Raw genomic sequence first — 21,464 nt, 5'->3', positions numbered from 1 at the left:
TTATACCTGGCCAGAAATAAGAAAATACCTTAGCTGGAAGGGAAGGAGAGATGGGGAAATGGATAGAGTGATGAAATACTGGGGATTAGGAAAAAAAGAGGGTGACGTGGAGATAGCTGGGTGAGCGAGACAGGGGAATCTGGATGGGATTATTAAACAACTGGGCATGGACTGCAAAGACAAACGAGAGTATTAAATACTGTCCATTTGGGTTGTGTCAGTTGAGGATCTGTCATGACGTGACAGCCTATATTTAGACTGCATGCAATCTACGAGCATGCATGTGTGAGATGAATGGACTGAACTGGTGGATGCAAGACTCAGTAAACTGAATATGTACGTGTGTCATGTAGTATGTCCCAGTGAGTCCATATGGCTGGAGACAAGCCTGGCTCTCTGAATAAGAAATGCATCCTATGCATAACATCTGCGTATCATCCTTTTTTTGGGCAGCGGTAAGGCTATGGCTAACTCACAAATAGATTTCCCCAATCTGCAGCCAAATCTGCAACATACAATTGAAGAAGCAATACTTCTACACTGGAGCTTATTTTCTACTAAATCTCACAGTAAAAGGCACACTAATATGCCAATAAAGGTATAGGCGAATCAACACAATGTATACCTTCCCCTCTTCTCTCTCTCCGAGGGTACTCTCTCTCTCTATTTCTCTCTCACTGTATTTCTCTCTCTCTCAAACACACACACCTGCTTTGTTTTGATGCCCAACTTGCACCCTAAAATGCATTCTGAAGAGAGCCCAGATCCATAAATGAACAGGTTGTATGTGTCGCAGTTCATGACAAACATAGTTGAAAACAACAAAAGACATGTCTTCCCTCGCTCTTAGTCTCGTCTCTTTGCTGCTGTGTTATGCTGTGAAATATAACACTGAAACAGCTGGGGAATAAGGAACACGTGTTGGTGTGAAGAATGCTACAGATTCTGTTTTTGAGTGATGCACAAACACATGACTATTAATATTCAAGAATACTATAACACATTCTGACAAAAATGTACTAGAACTAAATTAACCATGCCAACAGAGTGGTACGGGATTTAAGCCCCAAGCAAACAAAGAATGTACACATGGATGTTCACGCTGAAGCACATAGCACCTTCGGGAAGCACGGTGTCATGGCAACGGGAACGGGCATCTGCAAGCGTTACTGTTGCAATCTGAAAGGAAACGGATGGAGGATGGGACAGGGTGGGGCTAGGGGTGGATAGAAGTGTCGTTATTGACTGAGCTATCAAGGAGAAAGGGAAGGAGGGAGAAAGAAAGAGGGGAAAATGGGATGTGCTGTTGTGTTACACATTCCACTGGGCACACCGGTTGAATCTACGTCGTTTCCACATCATTAAAATGAAATTACGTTGAACCAACATCGAATAGACGTTGAATTGACATCTGTGGACAGTGGGATAATTCTAAAAGGTCAGAGTGTTATGCCTAGGGCTAACAAATATTTAGGAAAAGAACGACAAAGTCAAAAGGACTGGGTCTAGAAAACTGTCCTGAGACATACATTAGTTTAATTTAATTATCTTAGAAAGCAATGAAGCACATTGCCTCATCATTTACAGCAAAATATATTTTTAATAAAAATGTATTTACATTTTACTCAATCAAGGAAAAGCAGATCTGTAAGACATCAGATATCTTATATTTGTAAATTGTGTATAAAATCTAAGACAAAGTGTATTATCAGTGAACCACCTTCAAACAGTAGCCTACTAAAAATGTTTCAGGGTGGTCTCTGATTTTATAATTGCCCCATGCCATCCATTCTAGCAGAGTTAGGTGCCCATTTTGGTGCATAATATCACAGTAGGACTGAGTTCGACTATATAATTAGCTGGCTCAACCCTGACAATGCTCTCTCTTTGCACTCTACCTGACACTGATGAATACATATTATCAGCACTTACAGAATCAACACTCAATACACACCCACACACTGTGACTCTCTCTCTCTCTCTCTCTCACACACACACACACACACACACACACACACACACACACACACACTTTCTGACAATGTGCACACAGGTGATTTTCAATAGAAATAGTGACCTAGAACAATAGTATATGACAATGAAGACGCTACTTGACTGACACCTGGTGGTAGAAACTGCACAATTAAGCGCATCAGTATGTGGTTTCTAATAGGCATCGACAAATCAGTGTTAATCGTAATAATACACAGTATTAAATTGAAGTTAAAATGTCATTAATAGAAATATGGTCCACTTTTGAAATTAAAATAGAAAAAAAACTTGCCTAAAAAAAGCTGCACAAGGAAAGGTATATTCATGGTTGCCATGTTCGCAGCTTTCCTCAAAAATGTTATATTTGGAAAACAATGTAGTTTTTCGGCTACTACTATATTGTACCATGGCCAACATGGCATTCCTCATATATATACACACTACCGTTCAGAAAGTTAGGGTCACTTAGACATTTTTGAAAGAAAAGCACATTTTTTGTCCATTAAAATAACATCAAATTGATCAGTAATACAGTGTAGACATTGTTAATGTTGTAAATGACTATTGTAGCTGGAAACGGATGATTTTTAATGAAATATCTACGTAAGCGTACAGAGGCCCATTATCAGCAACCATCGCTCCTGTTATCCAATGGCACGTTGTGTCAGCTAATCCAAGTTTATCATTTTAAAAGGCTAATTGATCATTAGAAAACCCTTTTGCAATTATGTTAGCACAGCTGAAAACTGTTGTTCTGATTAAAGAAGCAATCAAACTGGCCTTCTTTAGACTAATTGAGTATCTGGAGCATCAGCATTTGTGGGTTTGATTACAGGCTCAAAATGGACAGAAACAAAGACCTTTCTTCTGAAACTCGTCAGTCTATTCTTGTTCTGAGAAATGAAGGCTATTCCATGCGAGAAATTGCCAAGAAACTGAAGATCTCGTACAACGCTGTGTACTACTCCCTTCACGGAACAGTGCAAACTGGCTCTAACCAGAATAGAAAGAGGAGTGGGAGGCCCCGGTGCATAACTGAGCAAGAGGACAAGTACATTAGAGTGTTTAGTTTGAGAAACAGACTCCTCACAAGTCCTCAACTGGCAGCTTCATTAAATAGTACCCGCAAAGCACCAGTCTCAACGTCAACAGTGAAGAGGTGACTCCGGGATGCTGGCCTTCTAGGCAGAGTTCCTCTGTCCAGTGTATGTGTTCTTTTGCCCTTCTTATCTTTTCTTTTTATTGGTCAGTCTGAGATATGGCTTTTTCTTTGCAACTCTGCCTAGAAGGCCAGCATCCTGGAGTCGCCTCTTCACTGCTGACGTTGAGACTGGTGTTTTGCGGGTACTATTTAATGACAATGTCTACACTGTATTTCTGATCAATTTGAAGTTATTTTAATCGACAACAAATTTGCTTTTCTTTCAAAAACAAGGACATTTCTAAGTGACCCCAAACTTTTGAACGGTAGTGTTTTTATACAGTACCAGTAAAACGTTTGGAAACGCCTAATCATTCAAGGATTTTTCTTTATTTTGACTATTTTCTAAAGTGTAGAATAATAGTGAAAACATCAAAACTATGACAAAAACACATATGGAATCATGTTGTAAGCAAGAAAGTGTTAAACAAATCAAAATATTCTTTCCATTTTAGATTCTGCAAAAATAGCCAGCCTTTGCCTTGATGACAGCTTTGCACACTCAACAAGCTTGACCTAGAATGCTTTTCCAACAGTCTTGAAAGAGTTCCCACATATTCTGAGCACTTGTTGACTGCTTTTCCTTCACTCTGCGGGCCAGCTCATCCCAAACCATCTCAATTGGGTTGAGGTTGGTTGATTGTGGAGGCCGGTCATCTGATGCAGCACTCCATCACTCTCCTTCTTGGTCAAATAGCCTTTACACAGCCTGGAGGTGTGTTGGGTCATTGTCCTGTTAAAAAACAAATGATAGCCCCACTGTGCGCAAACCAGATGGGATGGCCTATTGCTGCAGAATCTTGGGGTATCCATGCTGGTTAAGTGTGCCTTGAATTCTAAATAAATTACTGACAGTCTCACCAGCAAAGCACCCCCACACCTCCTCCTCCCGTGCTTCACGGTGGGAACCACACATGCAGAGATCATCTGTTCACCTACTCTACATCTCACAAAGACACGACGGTTGGAACCAAAAATCTCAAATTTGACACATCAGACCAAAGGACTCACTTGCATTGCAGTTCCAACCGCCGTGTGTCTTTGTGAGACGCAGAGTGGGTGAACGGATGATCTCCGCATGTGTGGTTCCCACTTCACCCGACCACCCTCTCAGGCCCCAGAGCCTGAGCAGGGAATTTGAGGTTTCGAATGACTGAAGAGTGGGAATATACAGTACCAGTCAAAAGTTTGGACACACCTACTCATTCAAGAGTGTGCAAAGCTGTACTGGCTACTTTGAGGAATCTAAAATCTAAAATATATTTTGATTTGTTTTAACACTTTTTTGGTTAATATGTGATTCCAAATGTGTTATTTCATAGTTTTGATGTCTTCACTATTATTTTACAATGTAGAAAATAGTACAAATAAAGAAAAACCCTTGAATGAGTACGTGTCCAAACTTTGACTGGTAGTGCATATTATTTAAAAAAATCTAAATTATTTTGTAGTTTGTGTTGATATTGTAACCTTTTTCTTCCCCCTTTTGGAATTGACTTTTTCTTTTTAAAATTTTTCACCCCCGTCCAGTGGGTGGCGACAATACACATTGTGTGTGTAGTTCGCCATAAAACTTGAAGAAAAATGGGTCCGTTTTACCGGTTGCATCCATTTCCGGTTTGAGAAACGTTTCAAAACTCTGGTCGAAGAGGTTAGGTCATCACTAGTTTTCCAGAGATTTGAGACTGGGACGGAGGTTCACCTTCCAGCAGGACAATGACCTTAAGCATACTGCTAAAGCAACACTCAAGTGGTTTAAAGGGAAACATTTAAATGTCTTGGAATGGCCTAGTCAAAGCCCAGACCTCAATCCAATTGAGAATCTGTGGTATGACTTAAAGATTGCTGTACACCAGCGGAACCCATCCAACTTGAAGGAGCTGGAGCAGTATTGCCTTAAAGAATGGACAAAAATCCCAGTGGCTAGATGTGCCAAGCTTATAGAGACATACCCCAAGAGACTTGCAGCTGTAATTGCTGCAAAAGGTGGCTCTACAAAATATTGACTTTGGGGGGATGAATAGCTATGCACGCTGAAGTTTTCATTTTTTTTGTCTTACTTCTTGTTTGTTTCACAATAAAAAAATATTTTGCATCTTCAAAGTGGTAGGAATGTTGTGTAAATCAAATGATACAAACCCCCAAAAATACATTTTAATTTCAGGTTGTAAGGCAACAAAATAGGAAAAATGCCAAGGGGGGTGAATACTTTCGCAAGCCACTGAATGTGTTCCTAGCCACCCGAAAGGTGATGGGCCAAGGTGGGACAACCTCTATGGGAAATGTCGCACAAATCGCGTTTGCAGCAAGTGAGTACGAGCTGCAAAATACTGTCAGTATTTCTAAACGTATTCGTCTTTCCTGTCTTGTAGTAGTAATACCTGATCCACCACAACTGCATAGGTAAAGCATGGCTACCCTACATGACTATCTTTCAGAGCTTGAGACATGACAGAGAGTATTAAGAGTAAGAACACGGCCTTTGTGTTGGAGGTGCAGTCATAACTCAATATTTTTGTTTCAGGTTTGGCTGCTTGGGGAATTGTTGTCATAACTGATCCAGTGGGGATATCACACAGGAAGACGTGATGATGCCCTACTGTCAGATATGTTTTTTGAAGCTGCTGAAGTATAATCCATCCTCCCTGTTAGATATGAAACCATGGTCATATCCAAGATCACTTTGGCAGATAAGAGTGATCTTGGCATACTGGATGAGATAAGGACAAAGAATATTCTCATATCATCTGTCAGCGTGACTTGTAAACGTTGTCCAATACATGAAATAAATTGAGAACTACCTTGTGTTTATGCCAGAGTCCATTTCATCACTGGTTCTTAACCACAATCAGGACAGCCTGTCATACAACTGCTCAATTTTCCCAATGTAATAGAACCATCAAATCGGTGCAGAGTACCACTTTCTTTCCTCACTGAGTTTTATTGTATTTAATCACAGTGAATATCAGCCCAATTCCAAATGTAATTCCAATGACAGAACTTGGTCCAAGTCCATTGCTCACACAGTGTGAATGGTCATGTCAATGTTCGACTGGTGAGACACAGCAGACAGACTTTGGGGGAAATAGTTTTATGAGTTGGCGTTTGGTCCCTCCTTGCTTAATTTTGGTACCACATTCACAAAGCGCCTGTTATATTGGATCTTTGTTTTAGCCTACCAGTCTTAATTCTTCTCATGCTTGTCCACCTGTGAGAATGGTTACAAACAAAGGGTCAGAAGTGTGGCGTCTTCAAAGCAAACTTGCCAGAAGTGCAAGTCATGTTGAATATACCACATTCATTTTAGTAGTTAATTTAATTTCTATTAAACACAAAAGCCCACCTTGGGAGTATGTCCCTTGACATTCCACGCTCTGGCGAAGGAGCATGGACTGGGATAGGAAAAGGAAATGGAAAAGATTAATCAAAATAAGCCCCTCCAAATAATCTCTTGAAATAATGGTACACAAATAAATGACTCAGACCTGAATCATTTCATAGTTTTGATGTCTTCGCTATTATTTTACAATGTAGAAAATTCCACATATTTACGATAATGTTCTAGAATGTTTAAAGCTAGATCCTTAGTTGCTACATAATTTTTTTGGTAACTTTTAAATGAATGATACATACCCATTGATTCTGGAAAAATATGACTTATAAAATACACAGCCTGGTCGCAGACTAGATGTAACATAGTAAATATAAATCTGGGACATTCAAATTAGTATGATATATTACAATTAGTATGGTTACATAAGATCGATGGTTACTTAAGGAAAAAATGAAAATAGGGTGGTATGTCAAGGTGGTTGGGTCGCCGAACCCTTTAACCTAACTACTAAACTTAACACTAACCTCCAGCCTAGCTAACGTTAGCCATCTAGCTAGAATTTGTATCATATAATACGTTTTGCAAATTCGTAACATATAATAAGATTTGTAATTCGTAGGTCGGTAGCCAAGTGGTTAGAGCGTTGGGCCAGTAACCGAAAGGTTACTGGATCGAATCCCCGAGGTGACAAGGTAAAAATCTGTCGTTCTGCCCCTGAACAAGGCAGTTAACACATTGCTCCCCGGTAGGCCGTCATTGTAAATAAGAATTTGTTCTTAACTGACTTGCCTAGTTAAATAAAGATATATATCATACAAAATGGGTGATGAACATCAACAAATTAACACATAACATACTAAATGGAGTGTCTTGGATTACGTACAGAATAATACGAAATGCTCTGAGATCAGGTTGCAGTGCTTCATGAGCATAGTTCAACTCCTACCCCATCAGTACCCAAAATGTACGTTTTTTTTTATTCCAATGTTTGTAAACAAACACTGTATAGCCTCAAAACATGGTTAAAACTATAATTTTTATAGCATACTGTAGATAGTCAGTCCTCGCGTCCATAGCTGTCAATGAATTTGAGAGTGGTTACATTTCTCCAGGCACATCCCTCAGCCTTGAACCAAAACAGAGGTGGGGTGACCATTTGGTTATTGTTTCAATTAAGGACTAGATGTAATTATTGATTACTTGCCTCCCAACAGTCCAAGGGTAACCTCAAGTGTGCTGAACTCCAGTGCAGACTGGCTGATCACAGCATTGTCCTGCAGGGGTACACCACCTGGTTATCACAGGACAGTCCTTCCAATTCCTCAATATGAGCCTTGGGGAGAAGAGAAGAAAATAAAGAGCTGAATACCTTTCAATAACCAGTTATCCATCCAACCATTTAATCTGGATGACTTACCTGATGCATGAAAAAAGTTGCGACCGGGCTGATGGACACATGAAATGCTGGTACAATTTTATAAATGCCGACAAACAATTTGTTTGTTCGACACGATGGGATCTTTTTATGTCTGTAAAATATATTATGCTAGAAATGGAGGTGGAAACGCCTTTATGTGCAAATATTGATATAAAAACCATCATATTGAAGTAATAAGTTACACTACATAAGCAAAAGTATTTGGACACATGCTCGTCTAACATCTCTTTCCAAATCATGGGCATTAATATGGAGCTGGTTCCCCCTTTGCTGCTATAACAGCCTCCACTCTTCTGGGAAGACTTTCCACTAGATGTTGGAACATTGCTGCGGGGACTTGCTTCCATTCAGCCACAAGAGCATTGGTGAGGTCGGGCACTGATGTTGGGCGATTAGGCCTGGCTCGCAGTAGGCGTTCCAAATCATCACAAAGGTGTACGATGGGGTAGAGGTCAGGGCTCTATGCAGGCCAGTCAAGTTCTTCCACACCGATCTCGACAAACCACTTCTGTATGGACCTCGCTTTGTTCATGGGGGGCATTGTCATGCTGAAAAAGGAAAGGGCCTTCCCCAAACTGTCGACACAAAGTTGGAAGCACAGAATCTTCTAGAATGTCATTGTATACTGTAGCATTAAGATTTCCTTTCACTGGAACTAAGGAGCTTTACACCACTCCAGCCGACACTTGGCATTGCGCATGGTGATCTTAGGCTTGTGTGCGGCTGCTCTGCCATGGAAACCAATTTCATGAAGCTCCCGACTAACAGTTATTGTGCTGACCTTGCTTCCAGAGGCAGTTTGGAACTCCGTGGTGAGGGTTGCAAATGAGGACAGACGATTTTTATGCGCTATGCGCTTCCAGGTGAGCCGTTGTTGATCCTAGATGTTTCCACTTCACAGTAACAGCACTTACAGTTGACCGGGGCAGGTCTAGCAGGGCAGAAATTTGACGAACTGACTTGTTAGAAAGGTGGCAGCCTATGACGGTGTCACATTGAAAGTTACTGAGCTCTTCAGTAAAGCCATTCTATTGCCAGTGTGTGTCTATGGAAATGGCATGGCTGTATGATCGATTTTATACACCTGTCAGCAATGAGTGTGACTGAAATAGCTCAATCCACTAATTTGAAGGGGTGTCCACATACTTTTGTACAGTGTACTAATAACAAAGGGACTCAAGTTTCATGATATTTTAAATATCGCCTATTAAGAAGTTGTCCTTGTTGACATTTAAGTCGACAGGAAATATCAAGAGACTCTGGCTAGTCAAATCAAAGTGTATTTGTCACGTGCACAGAATACAAGAAGAGTGGAGGCTGCTATAGCAGCAAAGGGGGACCAACTCCATGTTAAAGCCCATGATTTTGGAATGAGATGTTTGACAAGCAGGTGTCCACATACTTTCGGTCATGTAGTGTATGTTACAACACAGAGTTTAAATGTATTTTATATCTCACGAAAAAGTCGCAGGTCAGCAAGCGTGCCACCTGTCATCTGGACCAAAAGGCCATATTAGCATGGGCAGCACCATTGAACACAGACAGATTTTAATGTAGTCAACTGGGTGGGACTTCCAACTTCATTGGCTGATCCCTCTTGGTGACCCTGACAGAGTCATGTCCAACTGGGTCATAAGGAGGGATGAGCCAATCGTGAAGAAGAAAATTAACAACTTTAAAATGAAGATAGCCTCAATTGCTGTCACAGACGCTATAGTGGCACAGATACAAAGACGAGTCCTCTATCTCTATGGTCTTGACTAAAGCTGTGTTCAAATACCCATACTAACATACTGTACACTACATACGTAAAGAAAATATACTACATACTATAAGTTAATTTTAGTATACTGTAAATGAACGGTATCCTTTCAGTTGAGCATACTAGCGCTTTGCCTGTCTACCGGAATTTGATGCTGTTGCTATGCAACCTACTTGTAAATTCAACCTGGAGTGCCAGAGTGCACTAGTTCATAAATTCAAAGCGTTTGCTCTCGAGTGTTCAGAGAGCACACTGGACGCTCTGGCCGAGGGGTAGGGTTGTTCCAAGCATTCTGACCTCACAATGGCAGTCAAGCACCCAAGCTAACTGGCTAACTACTTCCAAACACAAATGAGAGAATACTTCACTCTGATCATTTTAATCGCCTTAGCAGAGCTGGTTAGGCAGTTTATCCAGAGCATTTGTGACTGTAACTGTGTTGCTGGATTTTTTTTACTTTTACTGCCGGGCCACATTTTTTTACATGTATTTTTATTTAACTAGACAAGTCAGTTAAGAACAAATTATTATTTACAATGACAGCCTACCACATCCAACCGGTTTGTAAATTCATCAGTTGTTCCTATGAATGACGTGAATAATCAAGTCAAGAAATGTTGGGTAGTTAGTTAGATAGCATAAAGTAAATACACTGGCAAGTTCGATGTACTAGTAGCCAACAAACGTTACAGTAGGTAGCTAACATACCCGGTACATACTGCTGTAACGATATGCTATGCGGTTCCTAAGGATAGCGTAGCTTACAAATTGTCAGCCAACATAACGTGTAACGTAATTTACTTTATTACATTGTTCAACATTTTCTTAACATTTGTCATAATTAGTTACAGCAACGAATTTGTATCTGCTCTCGTTGAACTCCGATAAATTGTGGCATACTAACTTTATCCATACTATGACCAATAAGCATACTATATACTCAATTTACGTCACAAATAGTACTGTTAGTATGAGTATTCGAACACAGCTTATGGACGAAAAGGACGTAGTTAACTGCGCATACCTATGACGTTGTATTCACTGATCCCGCCCACGTGTGGTGTCAAAAGAAACATGTCGCTCCCCTTCATACACAGATCCGCAAAGTTATTCAGAGGATTTAGGGCTAGTTTAAATCTTTACGACCACACGACAAGGATTCCAAATACTACGATACGGTTACGAGTGAGTTGGCTATTTGATATTAATATCTTCATAAAAAAAAAAAAAGATTTCCATGGCTGAAATGTTGGTCAAATCGAAGTAACAAACGTTAGTTAGCATGAAATCAAGGATGCTAGCTAGCTCGTGTCAATGTCAAGCAATACGTAATGTGTGGAATTGGGATGGATTGGTTATTTTCATTAATGAGTTATCATGGGTATGCAGGAATACATTACTCACTGTCTCTTCCCCTTCAAAAACAGACATTGTGTAGCTCAGTTGGAGAAGCAAATACTGGGATATTACAATCTACAGAAGAATACAAATTTGTGGAACGACTGATCCCACCTTCGCGAGTGCCCATTCCCCCTAAACATGACGGTCCTTCCCCATCTGGCTGGACTCCTCCATCAGGTAAAGCTTGACACCGGAGATTGATGGCTAATTAGCATAGGTAGTCAACTGTCTTCCATCTGTTTTCCGTAAACAAGCGCTGTAACGTGCAGATATGGCCAGTTGCAGCCGACAGTATATTTTTCGGTGATATGAAAGACAAGGTCCTTATGCTTCCAAAACCATACCGCTAGTGATTCATATTAATGTTCAGACCGAGCGTCGGGGCTCTTAACAAAACTCCCATTACATTAACGTAATTTAGCAGACGCTCTTATCCAGAGCGACTTACAGAAGACTCCTTTGTCCAATGACTCATGTGTAATGTAATGGAACTAAGTCATGATCAAAGACTAACCTATCAGGTGCTATTTACTTTATGGTTAACCTCAATTAAATGTTTTTCCATCTTTTCCTCACCCCCTTTAACCCAACATTTTATAGAGGTGCCTCCTGCTTTGCCATACATGATCCGTCGCTCCCGAATGCACAATGTTCCTGTCTACACAGACCTAACCCATGGCAGCCGCAAGACAACCCTTGTACGCAAGGTTGAAGGGGACATCTGGGTGAGTGAGAGAATTTCTATGGTTCTTTTGTCAAAACAATTTTGTAACTTTAGCAGAATTGCAAATCAGTAAGGATGACTGACTGGAAGTATAAGAGCTTTATATTTATCTAGCAAACCCTGGGTTGAATGTTGTTTTCCTGTCAATATGCAATTGTTTCCTCCTAATTAATGGTGCTACTTTCTCCTGTCAGGCTCTTGAGAAGGATGTTAAGGAGTACCTGCAACAGCTTACTGGCAAAGACCTGCCAACACAGGTCAATGAGGTGACCATGACACTTCGGGTCAAAGGTCACTTTGATACAGAGCTGAAGGAGTGGCTGGTGGAGAAGGGATTCTAACTGGACCGTTGGCGAGGGGGTGAACTGTTGCAGAACAGTTGTCAGAGAAAAAGAGTGCATACTTTTCTACATGAAACCCAACAATTTGAAATGCATCCTGTATTGAAATAGAATAGATAATTAAGAGACAGTTTATTTATGTAGATGTGCTCCATGTCAATTATATTTGTATGGAACACCTTACGCTCAGCTGATCAGCATACTTGAAAGTTGAATTATTAAATGGCCATTTCCTATTGGGGGGGGGTCTGCTTTACTTTATTTTAATTTGATATCCACAGGAACAATATCAGTTGTAAGTTTGATTCATGAGTTGTATTGCTATAAAATAATCACTTACCTGTTTATGGTCAATACTGACATTAATTTACAATTTGGTGTATTACACATTTTTCATGGCTGTTGGTGTTTTTTTATATATAGGAAATTATACTTGAGGGAAGTATCTCGAACGATACTGTGATGTTTATGTAGGCAGGTTTCCATTGGCCCAGGTTTATTTGACAAAAGCAATGTCATAAAACAAAGTCCTTGCAATGCTCATGGAAACTGCAGATACTTTTCTGAAGATCGATAATATTTTTATCCGTATGACGGGTGACTTTATTTTGTCCAACTTTCTTATTGCCGAATACATTTGAAGGTATGTGGAGCACGTGCTGTCATTGTAAACTCAACTCCACATTTAATTAAAAATGCCTAATGCTTGTAAAAAATTAATAATGGAAAACTATAAAAAATGTATCCTGACTTTCAAGAATGCCTGAATTGCTTGGCCTTGCTTTTCTGGTTGGCTGAAAGGTTTCACCATCCAATTATTTAAGATCTACAGGAGTGCAAGTTTTACCATAGAGTGGACTTGTGGCGATCGTTGCCACATGAAAATTATTAAAACGGCAAATAGTCAATTATTGCATTCTATCCATGTTGGTTTGGGTGGGCTACCTGAGACAGGTGTGAGGGCATACAGGCTGGCGCCAATTTATTAATGGGAAATTTTCCTAAATGGGTGATGAAAACACGTAATTCGAAACTAGGTTTTTTCTGAAAAAAGTTTTATATAGGTGTAACGTCATTACGTCCAGAAGTTTATCAACCCAAGATAGTTGAATGGAAACGCACCCTAGCAGGCAATTACCGTATCTATTTTCTAAACTTACATGGAGTCTGATACTATCACTAGAGATGGAATTGAACTTCCCGCCAGAGTAATCACCAAGAACAGTGATTTTCTGACACCAGCTGCAGGGAAAGAGAATGGAGACGCTGATCATACAGATACCACAAAGCAAAGTGTGCAGGCTGTGCTTATCCAAACCCTCTTGCTATACCTGTCCACGATACAACGAACCTAACTGGACTGGAATACTACCGAACTACAAATCATTCCGTGTGCTTAGAGGAATTCTATAAGGAATTTGTTTTACAGAAGCTGAACACATGGAAGATACAGAGAGTGGGGGTAGGAAGAAGATGCAGGATATTCTGCTTAGGCTGAAACATGGGACAGAGGGAGGGATGGAGAGTGTTTTAAAGAACGTTGAGGAAATGGGAGGTAGTGAGGAGACAAAGGAAAGAGCACAGGTTATGGAGCTCTCCAGGTTAGCAGAAATTCAGTCATCTAGGGAAGTGAGTGTGGAGGAGATTAAGGACATTTTAACCAAACTCAAATAGTTAGGAGACAAGGATGAAGAAGCAGCGCAGGTGGTCGCTGCAAATATTGGAGACATGGAGAAGGCGTTTGAAGACGGTGAGGAGCTGGACTTTCTGACAGGCTCTCTGGGCTGAATATCGATGCTTTCTCAGAAGAGGCACTGTGGGACCTGTTGAGCAGCCAGGAGAAGGAGAAGTTTAGGAATCTGGTGAAGAGTGGGGCTGTAGGGGCTCTGGTCCCCCTGTGGAAACCCTAGTGGGAACAGCACAAGGAGGGGGAAAAGCCCAGATGGAGCTACAGGAGGAGATGATGCCGCAGGACAGGAAGGGAGCAGTACAAGAGAAGCAGTGAAGACAGATGATAAAGGACAGAAGGGGCATGTTCTTCCAGTTGTGAAGAAAGAGTCTGAAAGTCAAATTGTGGTCATCGTGGATATCGAAGTCAAGGATTCTGGGGAAGGACTTGAGTGTGGGTAAATCAGTGAAAGAGCAGGGACAGAGAAAGGGTAAACACAGAAAGGAGGTGAGGAAGGCCAAAGGGACAAAATCAACCTCTAATGTGCCTCCAGTCAATGACACAATACCACCTCTAGGCTCCTGGTCTTCCCATCCATCCATCCCCTCTTGTTTGCAATGGCTTGGTCAATGCTCTGTTTGGCAACACCTTCGCCCTATGCCTGATCAATGGTCACATCGAGTCAGAGCTAACTCAGGAGTTCTGCCAGATGGTTCTGACTGTTTTCGAGGCTCTGAGCTCAGGCAGGGTGTTCAGCTCCCTTCGGGGGGCCCTTCAGGGAGGGGAGGCAGCCATTTTGTCCAGGGGGTTACTTTGACCGAGAGGGCCCCAGCTGTGGAATCCGTGGCTCATATTCTGACTGGGAGAAGTAAGCAGCTTGATGTTGGATACTACTTGGCAGCTTTGAGACAACTCCGTACGGTGCTATCCCAGGCCAGGGCAGCTCTGCCCAAAGGGGGAGATGAAGGGGATATGAGAAATAAGTATTTCCTGGCTGGGAAGAAATGTGAGTTCTTTCAAGCTTGGGGGTTCTGACAATACCCAAGAGGTGAGTAGACTGGCTGCTGAGTTATGAAGAGTACAGGAAGAGGGAGGATGAGATGAGTGCTTTGGAGAAGAGTTGAAGAACGCTGGAAGAACGGAAGAAGAAAAGTGAAGGGTGTGTTGATTGAGAATGTTTTGGTATTCTATCACAGTTAATAAAGAGACTCATTTACCCATCTTATTTTCAATTCAAATTCAGGGCCAGACTGGTATTATTTGTTTGTATACAATTTTGTAAACATTTATTCTGACTGCAATCACTATTGTTTATTGGGTTTTTTTGTTGTAAAAATTCACAAAGTTATGCAATAAAGTTAAGGTAAACTTAAGGCTTCGATTTCAGTTTTGAAATATTAAAGAAACAGGCTAACACTCTGTCACTCTCCAAATATCGTCCAACATGACCATTTGAATACATGCATACATTTCCTGATCATTTGAATGTCTTTCAGATCAGTGCTAATACACCACAGTTAATGAAATGTGACTCATCTGTTCATTTGAAATAAAGTGTAGAGCTGGTTTCCTGGACAGAGATTAAGCCTACTCCTGGGCTAAAACGCACTTTAAATGGAGATTCCCCATTGAGCATGCTTTTTAGTCCAGAACTAGGCTTAATCTGTGTCTGGGAAACCAGCCCATAGTGTCTAATCTTGAGGAAGAAAGGAAAGATCAGTATGATAGCTAATGCTCAAGATTGATCGTGCTTGAGACTCACTAGAAAGACATCACTACTGTGAACAACTGGTAAAGCTGCTGGGCCAAACTGTCAGCTTGTCTGGCCAGTTTATCCAGTCAGAAGTGCCATTTTCTCCACAGTCATCATGTATAAAGTACATATTCATTATTACAGAGAAAAGACAGCATTTCAGTAGTTTTTGTTCAGTCTAGTCTGTTGAGGTTCAGAAAGTGCACTTTATACAACACAGCTGGCTATCATATGCAGTGTACATGCCTTGCATGCTCCCGGGCCACGGCACTGCCCTGACTGCTTCGGTCGAGCTTAGCTCAGTAGATATAGGGGAAGATCCTGTAGGGCACGCGTCTGCAGTAGCTGTCCCATGCCAGGCCATACTTGGCCCTGCAGTGCCTCTCGTCACGGGCCTCTCGGTGAATCAACAGGATAGTGAAGTACACAACATAAAAGTAAGGTAGAAGATGGTTGAATCCTGGAACAAGACATACGGTACATGGGATCAGAATACAGTACCTTCAGAAAGTATTCAGACCCCTTGAAATTTTGGTACGTTACAGCCTTATTCAATTTTTTTTATTTTTTTTAAACCCTCAAAAATCTACATACAATGCCCCATAATAATAAAGCAAAAACAGGTTTAGACATTTTTGCAAATGTATTAAAAATATAAAACAGATACCTTATTTACATAAGTATTCAGACCCTTTGCTACGAGACTTGAAAATTGAGCTCAGGTGCATCCTGTTTCCATTGATCATCCTTGATGTTTCAACTTGGAGTCCACATGTGGTAAATTCTATTGATTTGACATGATTTGGAAAGGCACACACCTGTCTATATAAGGTCCCTCAGTTGACAGTGCATGTCAGAGCAAAAACCAAGCCATGAGGTCAAAGGACTTGTCCGTAGAGCTCAGAGACAGGATTGTGTCAAGGCACAGATAAGGGGAAGGGTACCTAAACATTTCTGCAGCATTGGAGGTCCCCAAGAACACAGTGGTCTCCATCATTCTTCAATGGAAGAGGTTTGGAACCACTAAGACTTCCTAGAGCTGGCCACATGGTAAAAATTAGGAATGGGGGGAGAAGGGCCTTGGTCATGGAGGTGACCAAGAACTCGATGGTCACTCTGACAGAGCTCTAGAGTTCCTATGTGGAGATTGAAGAACCTTCCAGAAAGACAACCATCTCTGCAGCACTCCATCAGTCATGCCTTTATGATAGAGTGGCCAGACGGAAGCCATTCCTGAGTCAAAGGCACACGACAGCTCGCTTGGAGTTTTCCAAAAGGCACATAAAGACTCTCAAAACATGAGAAACAAGATTCTCTGGTCTGATGAAACCAAGAATGAACTCTTTGGCCTGAATGCCAAGCGTCACGTCTGGAGGAAAACTGGCACCATCCCTACAGTGAAGCATGGTGGTGGCAGCATCATGATGTGGGGATGTTTTTCAGCCAGCGGCAGGGACTGGGAGACTGGACTGGGAGACTAGTCAGGATCAAGGAAAAGATGAACGGAGCAAAGTACAGAGAGAGCCTTGATGAAAACCTGCTCCAGAGCGCTCAGCACCTCAGACTGGGGCGAAGGTTTACCTTCTAACAGGACAACGACCCTAAGCACACAGCCAAGACAATGCCGGAGTGGCTTCGGGACAAGTCTCTGAATGTCCTTGAGTGGCCTAGCCAGAGCCCGGACCTGAACCAGATCGAACATGTCTGGAGAGACCTGAAAACCTGCTCCAGAGCGCTCAGCACCTCAGACTGGGGCGAAGGTTTACCTTCCAACAGGACAACGACCCTAAGCACACAGCCAAGACAATGCCGGAGTGGCTTCGGGACAAGTCTCTGAATGTCCTTGAGTGGCCCAGCCAGAGCCCGGACCTGAACCAGATCGAACATGTCTGGAGAGACCTGAAAATAGCTGTGCAGTGACGCTCCCCATCCAACCTGACAAAGCTTGAGAGGATGTGCAGTGAAGAATGGGAGAAACTCCCTAAATATAGGTGTGCCAAGCTTGTAGCATCATACCCAAGAAGACTCGAGGCTGTAATTACTGCCAAAGGTTCTTCAACAAAGTACTGAGTAAAGGGTCTGAATTCTTATTTAAATAAGATATCAGTTTTGTTAGTTGTAAAAGATTGACCAAAACGTCAAAAAAACAGTTTTTGCTTTGTCATTATGGGGTATTTTATGTAGATCGATGATAATATTTATTTTTTATCCATTTTTCGAATAAGGCTGCAATGTAACAAAATGTGGAAAAAGTCAAGGGGTCTGAATACTTTCCGAAGGCACTGTATAGTTAGTAGCACTGTTCAGGTGCAGCCACTGGTTATGGACACATGCCGGCTGGATCCAGAGAGGGTCTATTTGATCTCTACTTACCACATGGCAGGGACCATGCCAGGGCCATGAGAAGGTCTCCCAGGTAGTTAGGATGGCGTACGAGGCCCCACCAGCCAGACACCAAAAGGCGCTTCCCAGTTGCTGTGGCAATAGTCTCCAGGTCTACAGGCACGGGAGAAGATTATATATATTTTTCTTTAGTTTTGGACGTGGCGTTACCTTTATTTAACTAGGCAAGTCGGTTAAGAACAAATTCGTATTTTCAATGAATGCCTAGGAACAGTGGGTTAACTTCCTTGTTCAAAGACAGATTTTCACCTTGTCAGCTCGGAGATTCGATCTTGCAACCTTTCGGTTACTAGTCTAACACTCTAACCACTAGGCTACCTGCCGCCCCATTTGAGAGAGATCAGATTGCAAATAATTCACACTCCATCTGCTCTTTCTGTTGGGGCCAGATTCTACTCTGTGGTGCCTCCTACCGTCCACTGTATTCATTATGCACTTTGTTCCATTATGGAAAACAAAATTTGAAACAGCGAGTAATAAAGATGTCATCAGAGAGATGGCCCAATTCTATCTATCCTCTCAAAACTGTTAAACTGATTTAAGAAAAGTGTATTAATTCTAAACTAAAAACGTGTGGAAGATGCCATGCCAGGAAATCGAATCAAGAAGTTGAATACTGACTTGCAACACTGGGATGCGTAGGGTCCCGTCTGAATTGGTTCTTCTGGGAGTTTGATTTTCTGAAGATATAATACCCAGCACCTAATGACAGGAAGAGATAAAATACATTCCATTAATAAGGGGACAAACAATATAACACATCTTTAAGTGAAGAATGCACACTTCCCCACCCCACATCTTGAAACATGATTTACCATTCAATGTGACTATAGCTGTGGCTCCTAGAAGACTAAGGGACTGTGGGTGCACGACCAGGAAGGCAGCTTGCAGGCTGTACGTAAAGGGAACCCAAGCCAGGTCCCCAAAGACCAACATAAACCCAAAGCCATCATGCACTATGTCCATGGTGGTCAGCACAGCCTCCTGCAACATCACAGAGAGAGCATCAGTCAAGAAAATATATTCCACTGTCAAATGAAACATACAGCACTGCAGAAATGTAACGAATTTTAGGGCTCAATATACATCCGCAGTGATACACCACAATACATTCAATTGGCATCACTCTGTTACCGCTGTTATACCACTGTTATTTCCTAGCGATTCCTGTGGACTGTCCTCTCACCTCATTCCACAGAGCATCCGCCACGTAGAGCAGCTGGAAGCTGTTGACCAGTATCATGGCCAGGGAGGCGGAGTCCCGTAGCTCCACCTCTTTCATTAGCATCCCAAGGTTAATCACCACCTAATTGGAAGAGAGTACGTTGGATCAGATTTTTTTTTATATATCTATTTATATATATTTACTTCATATAATCTAGTCACCCTTGCTCCATTTCCACTCACCCAGCCAATCAGACCTGGTCTCAGCTCACAAAAATATTTCAGGTCAAAGCTTCCAATCCGTGGGTTCAGCTCTCGGCCCATAAAGAAATCATACAGGGGGTTTCCTGTGTGAGATATAGCAGGCGTGAGCCTACACAGGAAAACCTCTAATGCATTTTGATGTATGATGTTTACTTGATATTTTATGTTACTTCTCTAATCCTGCACCACCCTTACCTGTGTTTCCCCCCTGGGCAAGGGCATGGTGAGGGGCCCAGAAGGAGCAGATGTAGAGGTAGAGGGAGAGGAGGAATGACACCCCAATAGCACACACTGCCAGGGGCAACAACAGCTCAAAGAGATACCCCAGAGGCATCCCCAGCCATAGTGACAATGTCAACAGCACAGCTGTGACGCAAAGGGCATGAAAACCTGTATAGGGAGAGAGAAATAGAGAAAGATAGAAACAGAGCTAGAAAGGGTGAGGGAGCAGGTGGGAGGGATAGATACAATAGATACTTAGTTGGGAGAGGGAATCATAAAAATAAGTTGAGTTTGGACTGAGTAGCTTGCAACAAGATAAATCATTGTGGACTAATGGCCTGCAAAGCTCAAGGTTAATGACACCTGCAGTAGATGAAAGGAAAACATAACCAGTTAACTCTTCGCACCCAGCTCAAATCAAACCTTCCTAAAATTGAAACTGTACACATTGGAACGCACTACTTCAAAGCATTATTTCTGCACCCGCCAACCCTACAATACCGTTTATGGGGTACTTGAGTCTCGAGCCATCTTTTAGCACCATCCCCTCAGACACCTGCAGGTAAGACAGAGATATGTGTATCAGCCAAACCTCACATGACAACGTAGTCAAGAGACAAGGACTCCAGAACTCAAAGGTATTCATAATTAACACCTCGTCTCACCTTCCCCATAGGCAGCAGGTAAAAGAAGCTCTGGAGGGCCATCCAGCCCAGTATGAGAACAGGGGCCAGGGGGTCCCATAGCTGGGCTGTGGGGGGCAGGACAGGGGGCCACTGGAGCACTCTGGCCGCAGGGGAGCGACATACACAGAGCAGGTAAAGTACCGTCAGGGGCAAGAAGACAGGGATACAGGTGGCACCTTCAAGGGAGAAGAGGAAGAGAGACCAAGGAAGTGAAGAGAAGAGAATGGGTGGGAGATGGGATTGCAATATGCCTATTTAAACTGAACATGCAAAATGTGTTCTCTTTTTAATAAAGCAAACAAATTGCGACTCACCCAAAGTCCCCCCAAATTCCTTTTCTGCGTGTGGGGATTTTTGTTTGTTGAACTTCATTATCTGTCTCCTGTGAAAATGTTAAAAGGAGGACACTGGTAGAGTGCATGCTCAATACAAATGTGTATAGGCAGCAATAAAGACCTTTACCTCATATTCTCAGAATGAACTGGACTAGTATATACTATAGTGAGTACTATAATATCATACTTTATTGTTGATGTTGAGAAATAAAAACATAACTCTGCCAATATAGTTATTCTCCAGCGTAACGAGGATACGATTCGGTTGAATTACACAATGTAGACAGATACTACAACATAGACAGGTTACATCACAGAAAAACAATTCAATGCGCATTAATAGATAACAGCTAAAGATTTAAAAAAAAATGCGTTGGACGTAAACAAAGAATATTAAAAGGTTTTTTTTCCAACATCGCATAATTTATAGCGTCACTCACCTGTATTCCTCATGTATACGCAAGTACAGTGCGACGATAAGAATGCGTGCGTAGAACTGCCCCAAAGCTACCCCATCCTGACATGACCCACCTCTAAACCAATGGGATTAAGCCATGGTCATCAGAAGAGCATGGAGAGGGGAGCGTTAAACCAATCAAATTTACGCTGGGGCGGTGACCACATATATCATAGGGCCTAGAAAAGTGATGGTCAAATTTAATGTACACCTTTTTACTCTACAGCGCTCTTATTGGTTCCTAGAGACGGGAATCTTGCTTATGACGTGAGAAAGTACTCACGCAACACCTACCCAAACATTATTTCCATAATTGAT

General features: G+C 41.9%; 2 protein-coding genes and 1 pseudogene across 2 annotated transcripts; 2 read left to right on the top strand and 1 right to left on the bottom strand.

Annotated features, from left to right (window-relative positions):
• Positions 1-10,754: 10,754 nt before the first annotated feature.
• mrpl49 (mitochondrial ribosomal protein L49) lies at positions 10,755-12,943 on the top strand. The gene is made up of 4 exons (XM_014196418.3): positions 10,755-10,912; positions 11,155-11,305; positions 11,729-11,853; positions 12,047-12,943. The coding sequence occupies exons 1-4, from the start codon at positions 10,802-10,804 to the stop codon at positions 12,191-12,193; spliced, it is 534 nt and encodes a 177-aa protein (XP_014051893.3). The 5' UTR covers positions 10,755-10,801; the 3' UTR covers positions 12,194-12,943.
• Positions 12,944-13,188: 245 nt separating this feature from the next.
• Positions 13,189-14,986, top strand: LOC106603029 (zinc finger HIT domain-containing protein 2-like; annotated as a pseudogene).
• A 161-nt stretch (positions 14,987-15,147) lies between these two features.
• tm7sf2 (transmembrane 7 superfamily member 2) lies at positions 15,148-21,210 on the bottom strand. The gene is made up of 11 exons (XM_014196416.3): positions 21,130-21,210; positions 20,669-20,736; positions 20,334-20,530; positions 20,170-20,224; positions 19,642-19,836; positions 19,426-19,529; positions 19,205-19,324; positions 18,834-19,002; positions 18,640-18,720; positions 17,989-18,111; positions 15,148-16,075 (listed from the first exon to the last, which is right to left on the bottom strand). Exons 2-11 carry the CDS (start codon positions 20,724-20,726, stop codon positions 15,915-15,917), a joined length of 1,263 nt encoding a protein of 420 aa, XP_014051891.3. The 5' UTR covers positions 20,727-20,736; positions 21,130-21,210; the 3' UTR covers positions 15,148-15,914.
• Positions 21,211-21,464: the final 254 nt, after the last annotated feature.

Source organism: Salmo salar, chromosome 04 (assembly GCF_965601325.2).
Source record: "Salmo salar chromosome 04, fSalSal1, whole genome shotgun sequence".
NCBI classification, from domain to species: Eukaryota; Metazoa; Chordata; class Actinopteri; order Salmoniformes; family Salmonidae; genus Salmo; species Salmo salar.
Note: the sequence above shows the minus strand (reverse complement) of the source record. Positions and strands in the feature narration are given on the sequence as shown.